Source organism: Octodon degus, unplaced genomic scaffold, assembly GCF_000260255.1.
Source record: "Octodon degus isolate 3935 unplaced genomic scaffold, OctDeg1.0 scaffold00083, whole genome shotgun sequence".
Lineage (NCBI taxonomy): Eukaryota > Metazoa > Chordata > Mammalia > Rodentia > Octodontidae > Octodon > Octodon degus.
In genome coordinates, this window is record NW_004524659.1 from 5,159,878 (window position 1) to 5,174,288 (window position 14,411).

General features: G+C 36.6%; 1 protein-coding gene across 2 annotated transcripts in view; it reads left to right on the forward strand.

The window, feature by feature from the left end:
• The window catches only part of Znf507 (zinc finger protein 507), a 30,945-nt gene extending 17,110 nt beyond the window's left edge, over positions 1 to 13,835 (forward strand). Inside the window, exons 5-6 of one of the 2 annotated variants that reach the window (XM_004636688.2) lie at positions 9,094 to 9,228; positions 9,358 to 13,835. In XM_004636688.2, coding sequence (XP_004636745.1) covers positions 9,094 to 9,228; positions 9,358 to 9,724 — 502 coding nt within the window. In that variant the 3' untranslated portion in view covers positions 9,725 to 13,835. The remainder of the gene's footprint in view (positions 1 to 9,093; positions 9,229 to 9,357) is intronic. The other variant, XM_004636689.2, reaches the window with a different exon arrangement.
• Positions 13,836 to 14,411: the final 576 nt, after the last annotated feature.

The following is a 14,411-nucleotide window of genomic DNA, read 5'->3' on the forward strand; positions in this document are numbered from 1 at the left end:
AGTCTGTACTCTACATCTCTTGAGTTCCTATATTTTGTTGAGAACTGTGCTCACAAAGGGCAGTGGTGAGTTTCTGTCAGCACACTTCTCTGTCAGCGAGAATGTCTTCTCACATAGCTCATCTTTGTACAAGGGCACAAAGCATGTTTCGTGCTCACCAGTTCTATAACAGATTTTCAGCAATATTGATACTTTTTCCTTTTTTACTTTTTGTGCTCCCATTCTAGTCCTTCACTGAATGTATTTGTTTGACCTGTACAACTTCATGCATAAGAGTGCAGGCCGTGGGAATAGAGAGATAGTCTTGGGATCGAACCTGAACCCTCTCATTTGTGGGATTTGTGACCTTGGGCAAACTCTTTCACTGCTCTGTGCTTGGTTTTATAATTTATAAAGCAAGGATAATTAAGGTTGTGAGGATTATATGAAGTGCTATATAAAGTACTGTCTTATAATAAGCAGCCAGTAAATGATAACTGTCTAGTAGCAGCAGCTACTGGACCCAGTCTTTAACCTTATCCTTGCTCTGTAATTCACTGGCTAACCAGAAAAAAAGAAATAATCAGAAAGACGTTGCCCTTTCAGTGCTTGTTCCTAAGTAAGCAGGCATAGTTTGTTTCACAAGAGAGATGCCCAGGTAGAAATGCTGTCAGTGTGGAGTTCTTCCTCACGTCTCCCTCTTTGACTACCTCTCTATATAAACTTTTTAAACTTTTTAATTGAAGTTTGCGTACATCCTGAAAATTGTATAAATCGTAAATGTATAGTTTGGTGAATGATGATATCAACTCATGCTTTTAATGTAAATCATGGGAGTCCCTCAACAGCATCCCCTTCATGGGCCCTCCAATATGCAACTAACCTCACTCCATTCTAGTAACTATTGTCTGGACCACAAACATCATAAATTACTTTTCCTTGTTTTTGAACTTAAGAGAAATGGAATAATGTAATACATACTCTTTTTTTAAAAATTTTAGGGCAGGGTTTACAGGGTATTCAGGGTCTTACTACTAGATCAGACTCAGGCTCACGCCAGCATGCCCAGTCTCAGTTGCTGTCCCAGCATGCTCCAGGGGTGGGGCCAGCATGGCAGACCTAGGATCGAACCCCTGGTCCCTGCGCCTTAATCCACTGAGCTATTTGGCTGGCCCAATACATACTTTTATGTATAATGTATTTCATTCATTCACTTAGTATCACTGTATATGTATATGTGATTAGCATCTGTAATGTAACTCTAATTTATTTCACTGCTATATTGTATTAAAAGACTACAATTTATTTTCTTATTGACAGACATTTGTGTTATTACTAGGCCTTCTTCCCTATTATGAATTGTGCTACTTTGAACATTGTTTTATATGCTTTTGGGTACATAATATAGAATGAGTATTTCCACTGGATTTACATTGAGTAGAATTTCTGAGTAATTGGGCATTTATGCATAGATTAATCAACTTTCTCATCACTGAGACACAGTGCTCATCACCCATCAGTTACAGGAGGAAAGGTTAATTTGCTCAAGGTTTCAGTCCATGACCAGATTCAGGTGACAGAAAGGTGTGGCAAGACAAAACTCATTAATGTAGGGAGGCCAGGCAGAACAGGGAAGTAGCACCAGAACAGAACTGGAGAAAGGCCTAGACAGAGCCCCAAGGCCACATTTCCTTGACCCACCCAGCACACTTAGAAGTGTGCTTCCCAGCCTCTGGGCAATCTCCCAAAGCCAGTCTTGTGGAAAGTTTATTCTCACCATCACAATCCATGTTGAGTTTGGGTAGATATCGTCAATTGGTTTTACTTATTTATTTAATTTTTATGTATTTGCTACAGGGCCTCACTGTGTAGATTAGACTCAGTGATTCTCCTGTTTTCAGCCTCTCAAGTACTGGAATTACAGGTACACACCTGGGTGCTGTGCACTGCCTAAGCAGGCACTTTAGTCCTCTGAGCTATCTGGTCAGTCTAGCTATCTGGCCGGCCCACAAATGGCTTTACTTATTCATATCCTCACCAAAACTTGTATTATCAGTCTTTGATTTTGGTTGCTCCAGTGCATATTGAGTGGAACATTCCCATGGTTTGAATTTGCATTTTCCCAGTTTATGAGGTTGAGCACCTTCTTTCTTTTCTATGAGGTCATGCCCAGTTCTCTACTGTGTTATTTGATAGATTGGCAAGAGTGCTTTATGTGTTCTGAATACAAGTCCTTTGTTATATAAAGTGCTGATATCCTGTCCTGTACTATGGCTTTGCCTTTCTATTCTTGGTGATTTCATTAATAGAAGTTTCTACTATCATTGTAGGTAAATTTATAAATATTTCTCATGAGAACTTTTATGTTTATATACTCCAGAGTGGTTTTGATTTCTCTGGTAAGATACACAGAAGTAAAAATACATGTTGGTTTTCAGTGATGTCACATTACTTCAGTTAAAAGTGTTGTGTGCTAAAGTAATAAAAGTCTTGATTTTCTGTTGCATAATAACTAACATATGTCCCCAGCTCCCACCTTACAAAAAAGAAAAAACCCTTCCAAAAGTTTTTAAGCAAGAAAATATCTTGAAAAGACAGTTTCCTTTTACTATGGTCAGTCACTGTTTGGTGTTAATACAATATTAGAAATTATAATTTCCTGAGAGCGGTGGCACATACCCTAAGCGCAGTACTCAGTGAAGCTGAGGCAGGAGGATCACAGTGTGAGCTCAGCCTCTTCATCTTAAGTGATACTCTGTACAGGAGTTGTAGATCAATACGAAGGCCTTGGGTTCAGTCCTTAGAACCACAAAATATTTAGAACTCTGTGGACCAGGCAATGTGCTGAGAGCACTATGTGTCTGTTCACTTAGTCCTCACAATAGCCCCATATTTAATATTACCATCCCAGCTGTGTGGATACAGAAACAGACTGTGAAACATGTATCTCCCCAGCATTCATAGGGACACAGTAAGGGCTTAGCCCTTGCTCCCAGCAGCCAGCCCATCCTGCCTGTCTAGGCTGTGCCCAGGAAGTGCCCTGCTGCTGTGTCCAGACCACCACCACGTAGAGTGTGCACCAGCACCTATGTCCTTATGCTCATGGCATCTGTGGGTTAGGAATTTGGGAAGAAACAAATGGCATATCTGTCTTATATAGTCAGGGGCCTCTGCAAGAAGACCTAATGGCTTTAGGTCTTTAAATCACACAGATAAAGGTTTCGGTTGTCTGAAAGCTCCCTTACCAGTCTGGTGGTTGATGCTGGTTGCTGGCTCTGGCCCCACGTGGTTTCCCTCTTGGTGTTTGGTGTTAGCAGGTATGCTAGCCCCACACTGCACATGATGCAGGTCCCTTATACAATACGGTAGCATTTGTATACAACCTATGTACATCCTCCTGTATATTTTTTATTGTAGATTCTTTAATAATTTCTAGATTAAACAATGTAAATACTATATAGTTCTTTTTAAATCTTGTATCTACAGAAATAGAGGGCTGACTGATATCCTTTGTGCCCTATCCCTGAAAATCATATACATCTCTCCCACCACAGTTACAGAATCAAGTCTTGTTTTTATCTGTAGTCATGTTTGATCTGTTTGATCTGTTGCCAGTGGTGTTGATTTGGGAGAAAACTTATCTTTGTAATCATGAATTTGTTTTAAGGAACACAGTTTAGCAGATAGTTTAATTTGGAAGGAAAATAAATGTTTTGGTTTAAAGAAATGACCTGAAATATATTTTTCACAATGATATAAACACGTTGCAGGTTCATCATGAAACTTGAAATGACAGTTTTCTGGTTTGTTTTTTTTTCCAGGATGTTATTTCTTTAAAAGCATAGAAAATGAATATAATAAGTCAAATCTGTTACAAAATGTGTATCAAATCTTTATATCCATGTTCAAATCATACTTAAATCACCCCACCTTGTAGAGTATCCACCTCTGCCTTCTTCCTCCTAACCTGCCTTCATAGCAGTTGTTTCTAACTGAAACACATTTAGAACAACCAAGTAAGGTCTCAGGCCAAGGAAAGGAGATTCTTTAACCAAAATCCTTATTTCCATAGGGTTCCAGAAGTGACAGAACTGACATATCTGCAGTTTAAAAAGGCCTATAGAAAAAAATCACTCACATTTTTAACAGTATGAGAAGCCCTGGGTTTCTACATTGGCTTTTTTTTTATTGCCACAATAGCTTTCTTTCATTAGAAAATAATTACGCTTTATGCAGCTATGGATGGGTATCACTAACTGACATGAAAGTGTGTTGATTCTGACATTCAAAAACTTTGATCAGCATGCAGCCTTATTGACAGGCTACCAAGACTGACAGATTTGAGCATACTAGAAGTACCAAATGGCTGTGTTATCAGGACTATCAGACAACATCATAACAGGTGATGTTATAGTAAATAGCAGTCCAAGCTGCTACTTTTACAGTTTGATTTTGTTGGTTTGGGTGTGCACTCTGCCCCCTAGTGGACTGGGCAGGGTAAGAAGGAGCGAGCTATCCTCAATGGAAATACAGATAATGCGAGTCTATTAGCATGTTAGACATAGTCTGCTATGAAACATATTTTCTATCAGTTCTTTCTCTGAGTGCTGTATATATTTTAGTCAGATTGGAACAGAGTTAGCTCTTCACTTTCTGACTCAAAAAACACAGTAACATTGAATTTCCATATTCATGAAAAAGGACAGTAAAGAGAATTTCAGGGAGTACAGTGACATAAATGAAACAGGATGATGCTATAATAATGGTTCACTGTAGTTTGGTTGGTTGGTTGGTTGGTTTTCTTTTAGCCAAGAAAATTTGGTTAACTTTGAAGTTCTAATGAGTTGAAAATCATTGTAGTGTTTAGCCTTATCAGCTTACCTTCCTTTTTCCCCATATTTAGATCCTATCATGGATATCTACCATTGTTGGTGTCCCTTCAGAATAGCCTCCATACCAGGTTAAGAAAGATGAAATTAGAGCTTGGCATAACTCCCTATCTATCTATCTATCTATCTATCTATATCGCAATATTATCTCCCACATAACTCCCAATATATCTCTCCTTTATTCAAGAAAGTATTAAGGACTTCTTTATATTAAAAGACCCTGACTAGCCAAATCAGTGAAAGTTACAGGTGTAAGTCTTTGTCCAATAGGATAGGAAAGAGAAATATTTGAAAAGATTATAGCAAGAAAGTAAAAGGCTGTATCTATGTATGATCTACATACAAGAGCTAGTGAAAGTGAGCCAAAGTTAGCATGTGGATTACACCATTTGAATCATTAGGGTATTTTTGATCATGAGAATTTCCCTGTGCAGTTTAGCTGTACTCAAACTCTTCAGTATACTTGTCCCCAAGAAACTATTTTAGAATTTGAGCATTTATTTCTAAAAGCATGATTCAATGCTTATATAAATATCTATTATTAGTTTGAATGTACATATTTCATCATACCTACTTTCTCCCTAACACAGTAAATGCTGGGAGATCAGAGATTTAAAAATGGCTTTCTCCTTAGTCTAGGAACGTTCTTATCTGTGGGAAAGAAAGGGGGGGCCATCAAGATGGGGCATACAGATCCCTCAAGTATATACTGGGCATGCTGTGTCTTGGCTGTGAATGTTCACTATCTCTTTATTATCCTTCAGATTCTAGAAAGGAAACAAACTTCATCCTAAAGAATAATCAGTGATGCATTTAGTGTCATGTGTGAGAGATTTGTTGCAGCACTGTTTATTGTGCCAAAATGACTGAAATCATTCTACTCTATAACACTAGTAAAATGTTTAAATTGTGATGCTTTCATACAATGGAATATTACACCCCCCAAAAAATGCATGATTTTAATAAGAAAATACACATGGAACATTCTCAAAAATAAGTTTAAATGTACATTCTATATATATGTACATTTTAAAAGATTAGGAACTGTACAAGTATTGTAGAATTTTTGTATTTGTCTGTATATTCCATTTATATATAAGGGATATAGGTTATATAATCAGAAAAGTTTTAAATATAGATAGAACTTGCCAACCAGTTGAGTGGGACAAAATTGGCTCAGCAGTTTTAGCTAAACATCTATAAACAGAAAGCTGGTGTTCAGACAACATAGCAGACTAGATAAGTTAAACCACTCTCCCAATGAAGATAACTGAAATGCTGGATAGATACTGAAAACTACTTTTAAATGTGTTTTTGCAGTTTCTGTTAAGAAAATTGAGAAATTGTAGAAGTAAAACTCAAAGAGCGAGCCAGAGGGGCCAGCCAGATAGTTCAGTGGATTAAAGCCCCTGCTTAGGTAGACACATGAGCCAGGGGTTCAATCCCCAGCCTGCCATGCCAGTCCTCCCCTGGGGCACATTGCGACAGTAATTGAGACTGGGTATGGTGGCGCACACCTGTAATCCCAGCACTTAGGAGGCTGAAAACAGGAGAATCACTACAAGTCTGATCTGTGTAGTGAGACCCTATAGACGCTGTACTAAATAAATTTTTTAAAAAAGTAAAAGCCAAGTACTTTGTAAGGTAAGTAAGCTATAATTGTTAACATAGATAAATGTCAAAAATAATGAACTAAAGATAGAAAAGCAAGTCATAGAACAATGCAAAAGATTTTATTTATGTACTCAAAAACAGAATCAAATGATTGTTCAGCGTAAGATAAAGCAAATCATACAGTAAAGAATTTAAGGAAATCAATCCCTATTTTCAGGAAGAAAGAGTGTGAGAATTTGGGGGAGCACACATCTAAAGTAGTATTGTTCTTCTTTAACAGGACCTACATCTAGAATGTTTTATGAGAAAAACAGTGGTAAAGAAATGGGTTTAAACTCTGTAGATTCTGTAGGTAGGTCAGTTTCTTACTGTTCTGAAGGAGGAACATATTCTTCATATATATTGTGTAAATGTCTTAGTTTTGTATGTGCATATTCAGTATATAGATAAGTTTTGTACAGCAGCATGAGATCATAAAAATAACCATGTAAGATGAATTATCCAAAGCAATTTAATAATAGAGAAAATTGGGCTGGCCTGATAGCTCAGGGGACTAAAGCACCTGCTTAGCCAGCGTGCAGCGGCTAGGGTTCAATCCCCAGTGTGCCGTGCTGGCCCCACCCCGGGGCACGCTAAGCCAGTGATTGAGACTAGGCATGGTGGCACGCACTTGTAATCCCAGCTCTTGGGAGGATGTAAACAGGAGAATCCTTACAAGTCCAATCTACATAGTGAGACCCTGTACACCCTGTAGACACTGCCCTAAATTCATAAAAATGAAAAAATTATAAATATTCCCGATTTTTAAATTCTTGAAGTATTACAAACTGTCATTTAAAGATGTATGGAAATGAATAATCATACAATTGTTTTTAGTATGTCATATCTTAGTCTGTTCAGGCTATAAGAAAATACTTTAGGAAACTTATAAACGAGAACTTTAGTACTTGCTGTTCTGGAGGCTAGGAAGCCCAAGATCGGGCTACCAGTAGATTTGCTGTCAGGTAAGAGCTCTCTTTTTCTGCTCCAGAGGTTGTGCCTTCTTGTTGTTTCCTCACATGTTGGGACAGAAAAGCTGCCTTAGACCTTGTTGATAAGGGCACTAATCGTGTTCATAAGGGCTTTTAGCCTGATGACTATCACCTCACAAAAGCACCGTGTTTTCCTAGTCGCCTTGGGGTTAAGTTTTAATATGCCAATTTTCAGAGTTACACATATTCAGATTATGGCATGCTGTAGCTTCAAAACCTAAAAATTTGGGATTCTGGTAATGTTCAGCTATAGAAATTAAAAGTAATCTTAGAATTATGCAAAGTAATTATATACACATTTATTTTTGGGTTAGTATATTAAGTATTTCATCTTTCCAGTGCTTATTCCTTATTAAGGAATAAGGAAACTAGACATCTATACATAAAATGTTATCAGCCACTGAAAGATACAGAAAAACCCTTAATCCATATGCCTGTGACTATAATCACAACATACGATATTCTAGAAAAGGCAACTGAGAGACAAAAGATTCCTGGTTGGCAGGAAGAAATGAGTAGCAGGCAGAGTACAGATGCGTAGGACAGTGAAACTACTACAGTTGTGACTTCATGACACCCTACAATTGTCAACATACTGTTTTTTTGTTTTTTGGTTTTTTGTTTTTTTGTTTTTTGTTTTTTTTTTTTTTTGAGGAACTGGGGATTGAACTCAGGCCCTTGCTCTTGCCAGGGAGGCGCTTATTCCACTGAGCCCAGTACTGGTTCCCCAGCCCCCAATACTGGTTCATTAGTTGAAACAACTATACCATACTAGTGTAATATACTGAGATTACAAATCTTGTTTTATTTTTGAAATTGTAGAAACTTTTTCAAGGATTATCATTTTCATTTTCTGTAGCTCTGTAAATAAGCACAAAATTCATGTTGAAAATCTTTTTTCCTTGCTTAATGGAGTGGTATAAAACATTAATTTTATGTCTTGTGTGCATTTGGTTAAAGAATTCAGAGCAGAGGGCTGGCCAAATAGCTCAGTGGATTAAAGCGCCTGCAAGAAGGCGCAGGGGGTGGGGGTTCGATCCCCAGGCCTGCCGTGATGGTGAGTGCCTGTAATCCAGCACTTGGGAGGCTGTAAACAGAATCACTATGAATCTGATCTAGTAGTGAGACCCTGAACACCCTGTAAACCCTTCCCTAAAATACAGGGGAAAAAAAAAAAATTCAGAGCTAAGATTTTGTGTATCATTGCTATATGTCTTTCCAGATCTTGAAATTTTTTTTTTTCTTTTTTTTTTTTTGCGGAACTGGGGATTGAACTCAGGCCCTTGCGCTTGCCAGGGAAGAGCTTATTCCACTGAGCCATCTCCCCAGCCCCAGATCTTGAAATTTCTTATATTTGTCTTGATTCCTAAACTTTTTATGATATAAATGCTCTCTGCACTGATTTTAGTACAGCTATTCTGAGACCTCAATGAAGTCAGTGTCTCTTAGAATCCATGGTATCTTAGTCAGTGAAATACATCTAATAAAGTTTTAGAAGGACTATAATAATTACTGTAGGATCACTGTAACCTTTTAAATACCATTGTGAGATTGTTCTGATTCTCCTCACCCCTGCCCAGATGTTCTTTGTGTGGATATGTGTGCAGCCATCCTCCTTCTCTGAAGTCTCATATGTGGAAACATGCAAGTGACCGAAATTACAACTATGAACAAGTAAACAAGGCTATTAATGATGCAATCTCACAAAGTGGCAGGTATCTGATCCTACTCTTAAACTTCCCTGTATAGCTCTATATAAATTTAAGTTAGAATTAAATCTGCCAGCCCTACAGTATCACCCATTCAAGGTTTGGTGTGTTTTGTTTTGTTTTTGTTTTTTTAAGAGTTCTGGGGAAATCACCTGGCAAAACTCTGTTAAGCAGCAGTGAAGAAAGAGCTGATCCTGTCACTGGAAGTTCAGAAAATTTGATGTCTTCCTCAGAGCTGATTTCCCAGGCACCCAGTGATGTCTTAGATTCCCACGAGAATGAGAAACTGAGTCCTACAAGTAATACCTCATACAGTTTAGAAAAAAACTCCAATCTGGTTCCTCCTGGGATGGAGTATTGTGTTTTACTCTTCTGTTGTTGCATATGTGGTTTTGAGTCCACCAGCAAAGAAAACCTCTTAGATCATATGAAAGAACATGAGGGTGAAATTGTAAACATCATCCTAAACAAGGACCATAATACAACCCTAAACACGAATTAGCTGGACTAATTGCTTGAAGAGGATTTCCTTAAATCACAGCTTCACCGTTGTGCTGTCAAATAACTTACTAGACACAAAAAATAGTTGGTATGGCTTTTGAGGAAATGACAGATGTGACTTGGAAATCAAATTTGTCATGTAATAAAATGTATTCCAGGATAAGCAGTAATGAAATTTAAATTTAAATATTTTGAATGAAGGAAAGTGGGTTGAAAAGGAAGTAAATATATACCTTCTGTATTAACCCTGTTACTGCTTGTTAGTGTTGAGTGTATTATTAAATGCTTATTATACTTTAGAAATGCAAGCAGCAAAGAGTTAAGAAAGGGCTTTTCGGGAACTGTTATAAAACTTACTATGAAAGTGTCACAGTCTTAAGCTAAGCTTAGTTCCTTTCAGGCTCATTTTGCCATGCCGGCCCTAGAACTGACACAGCTTGTGAGAAAAGGGGATGAGCTGCTGGACGCATCCTTCAGTGCGACCAACAGAATCGGCAAGGAAGCAACCAGAGGGCTTCGAAGTGATCTTTCCCTAAATCAACAGAAATTTATTAATATTAAATGTTGGGCATGTTCCATTATTCCCTAAAAATACCTCTAAATCAAATCCAGAATACAAATAGACAGAGAGTAAATAATTGTCTTAAATTTACAGTGAAATTCTTGTGAACAGAGGAAGAAACGTGAATTCCCAGCAGCCTCAAATCAGATCTGAAACTTACAAAAATTCTGAGCACAGCACACTTCTCAGGCTCTTTTAAGGGTTTGAAAGAGCACAGCACATTTTCCCATAGTTACCTGGACCTTCTAGTCCCATCTGCTATGAGATTGAAACACACACACGCACCATCCCCTCCCTGATGAGCATCTCAAAGAGTCTCAAAGCAACAAACTATAGAAATTTGTACTTGATCTATCAGGCTTTGGAACTAGTTTAAGCTCTTAAGATTAAAAAAATCAAATGGATGATAATGGATAAAATTCAGAAGCCTCTTAAAATGAGTACAGCTTTTAAGATTTTCCTTCCTGAAGTTTACTAGTTATCTTTAGCAGAAGAATAACCAAAAGTAACTAAAATGTAATAAAAATCCAGGTTGTTTATAAAAATCTTGATAAGCAAATAGTATTTAGCAAAATTAGGATTTCTGTGTAAAAAATTCCACTGGTAGGGCTAGGACATACGGCAAGCAACTAAAAATGTGTTTGCATTCAGGCTTACCATCAAATACATATTCTGATTAACTACACATTTCAGATTATAATGATTTCAAAGGATGTTTTGTTGTTCAGATCACTTACTTATGCATTGCTTTTCCAGTGTTCTGCCTACAAGTCAAAAGCCCAGACCACTCACTGTACCTTTTTCACAGTGCTACTTCTGAGTAACAGAACATTATGAATATTGACTTCTGACATGTAGAGTTGAGGCTGTGACTCTCATAAATTCAGAGCATCAAAAACAGAATTTTGTGAAGAGAATAGTGTATAGGCATGTTTTAAGAAAGCATTTTGTTCCCCAGTCCAGGTATAAATTAAATGAAGTATTTTAAAGATAGCACTGAGAACTATTTAAGTGGAGCCAGGCATCTTGAAACGTTGATTTTTAAAAGCTTTTTATCCCATTTTGATGGTGATGTTTAAGTAAGTGACTATAACTTTGCAGCTCTTTTGATTTAGGTAGCTTTAATTTATTTGTAAAAGTTAATCCATTTCTGGTATACAGTCTTTAAAAAGATAAAATGAATTTATAAATACAAAAAAAAATTTGAGTCCATTGTATGTGGATTTAAATACATTGAAGCATATCTAATTTTAAATTCAAATAAAATACTTTAAGTAATTCCATTTTTATCACTCCTGTTGTTGTCACTCATATTGTACAGCAGTTTTTCATTGCCAGTAACTATGATTCAGTGTTTCCTTGTAAAAATCTGTTACTCTGAAAAGTAACAACCTGGGCTTCGTTTTCCTTGGCTTCAATTTTATGTAATCACTTGGAAAATACTAATATTCAAAAATTGCAACAGTGACATTTTAAGTTACCTTTCTTAATTTCCTTAAGCCACTTATATTTCTTTTTACTTAAATTTTCCACTTGGAATCATGAATTTAAAATTCCCCCAGCCAGTGGGGAAGAAATAACCCAAAAGTTCAAAGTTTAATCTGATTTTGGCTTTACTGAGATGTTCTCCTGGCCTAAAGGAGGAACCATGGACCAAGGACATTCTGTATTTTCCCTTGATCATTTTGTGGCAAGCCTTAAAGCAGTGTGTCTACCAAGAATAATTAATTTTTCTAAAAGTAATAATGAAGATTAAATATGCCAATTGTAATTATATGAGTTTGGTTATTAAAATAATCAATAGCAATTCCCTTTATAGAAGTGACACTTTATTCTTTTAGACCTTTTGTCACAGGAAGCTCATTCAATTTGGTTTGTGCTCTCAACACTTCAAATTCTAAGACTTGATAGTGAAAACAATTTTAAGAAAGTTACTAAATTCAGCCAAGATGAGAATGGGGAGACGATGCGTTCTGATCACTTTAAATAATATTTACAGCTCTGTCGTTTTCTCCTTTTCTCGAACAATGCAGAATGATTGGTGACACTAGTGTTCCAGCTGTTCCACGCTTCTGTTCCCTTGATCAGTAGACTAAACTGTGGCTAGACAGTGTAGTGACCCTGGCTGAAGCCTGTGCAACAGATACTTCATTCTGTTCACAGTAACCTGTGGCTTTGCAATCATTTCTGTTTTGTTCTCACAAAGCAAATGGTGGGCATCCATGTTTACATTGTACCTTCCCACATGTACCTGGCTTAATAAAGACAAGCAGGCTTCTCTATTGAGACATATATTTTTAGTTTTCATAGATACTTATTTAATCGTTTTTTGTACAGCAAGGTGCTCTAAGTAATATTCTATAAAATATATTTAATAGAAATTTGAGTTTGATATTCATGGACATGGATACATGTATTTTTTTAATAAATAAGTATTGTGTAACACTATGGCATTGCTTCTATAGCCAAAGTAAAAATTTCTGTAACACTGACATGTAAAGACTACCGTTTATTCTGACACTGTATGTTATTAAAATAGGATGATTTGCATTTTGTAAAATTATCCTGCACATCAAGCTGCATGCCTTAAAGCCGAAACCCTAGGATTGTGTTCATAGTAGAACAGTTTTATCTGTTCAGACAGTGAAGCAAGGTTTATAGCACTTCTTTAACTACCTTTGGAAATACTGTACAATGTTAGAATAATTTATTTTGCTTTACAGGAGTTTGTCATGTATTGACTTTAATATTGTATTTTGTAATAAATTTTTTGTTAAAAACACTTGCCTCTAAGTTTTATTAACAGTGGATTATGTCCATTCTTATCTTGGAAATGTTAATTTAATTACTTAGAAAGTTGTATTTAAACAGTTAAAAGCTCTGCGAGGGCTAAACTAAGGCTTGAAATTACCCTCTGGTAGCTTGTTGAACTATTGCCAACTGGTGTTCTACTGTGTTACAGTAAGACATGTGAAGGGGGCACTTAGCTTTTTAAACTGTTTCAATAATTCAGTCCTAGTTTGAAGCCTTTTCCTTGCTAAACAGTTCATTTTATCTTCCAGATCACATGCTTACACTCCTTTCAATTCTGATGTAATCAAAGTGCTAATGACTAGTTCTCCTGATGATGGCATTCTTTACTGCATGTCAAAGGTTTACAACAATGAGCACGCACCTTTGATCATGTTGTAGTCTGTATCAAGTGTCTCTGGACATGAGATTTTTGCATTGGCAAGTGAAGCTGATACTCTCTGACTGTGTCATTGCTTTGGTTGTCAATTTGTGCCCTAGAGTCCTGGCTACCTCAGCTTGAAGTGACTGAAGCCAGATACTTCTTCCCAACCACGGTAATCCCTTGTCCTGTGCTCCCCTGTAGCAACAATCAGAGCTGTTGTCCAGAACCAAATCTCAACACTGTGCCATTAAACTCCAAATAAGTTGTAGAAATACCAGCCTTGAAAGTCTAGAATATATGATCCAATTTGGTCACCACAGCCACATAGGACTACTGAGCACTTTTGAAATACGACTGATAATGCGCTCTATGTAAAATATATAATGATTATAAAGATTTAGCACAAAAAGAAATGTAAAGTATCTCAATAGTTTTTATATTGATTACATGTTGACATATTTTGGATATATTGGGTTAAATAAAAATATTAAAGTTATTTTACCTGTTTTCATTTTTTCAATGTATCTATACTAAAATTTTAAATCACATATGTGGCTTACATTAAATTTCTTTCAGAGAGTACTGGTATAGAAGAGACTGGCAAACTACACAGCTCACTTCAAATCCAGCCTGCCACCTGTTTTTATAAATTTTTATTACACTACAGAAACACTCATTTGTCTCATATATGGTGATTTTCGAAGTGCAAGAGCAATGTTGAATACGTGTGACAAAGACTATGTGATCTACACAGCCCGAATTAATTTGTGACAGTGTGCTGACCACTGAGCTATAGAACAACAGTATAATTTGTGCTTTACCAGAAGAAAAAGGCTTTCCATAAGGAAAGTTTTTGTAGTGTTTTGTAACTATATTATATTCTGTAATTTCCATATTTCTTACAACTCATTCATATTTCATGACTTAACTATTTCATCATCTGATATTCAA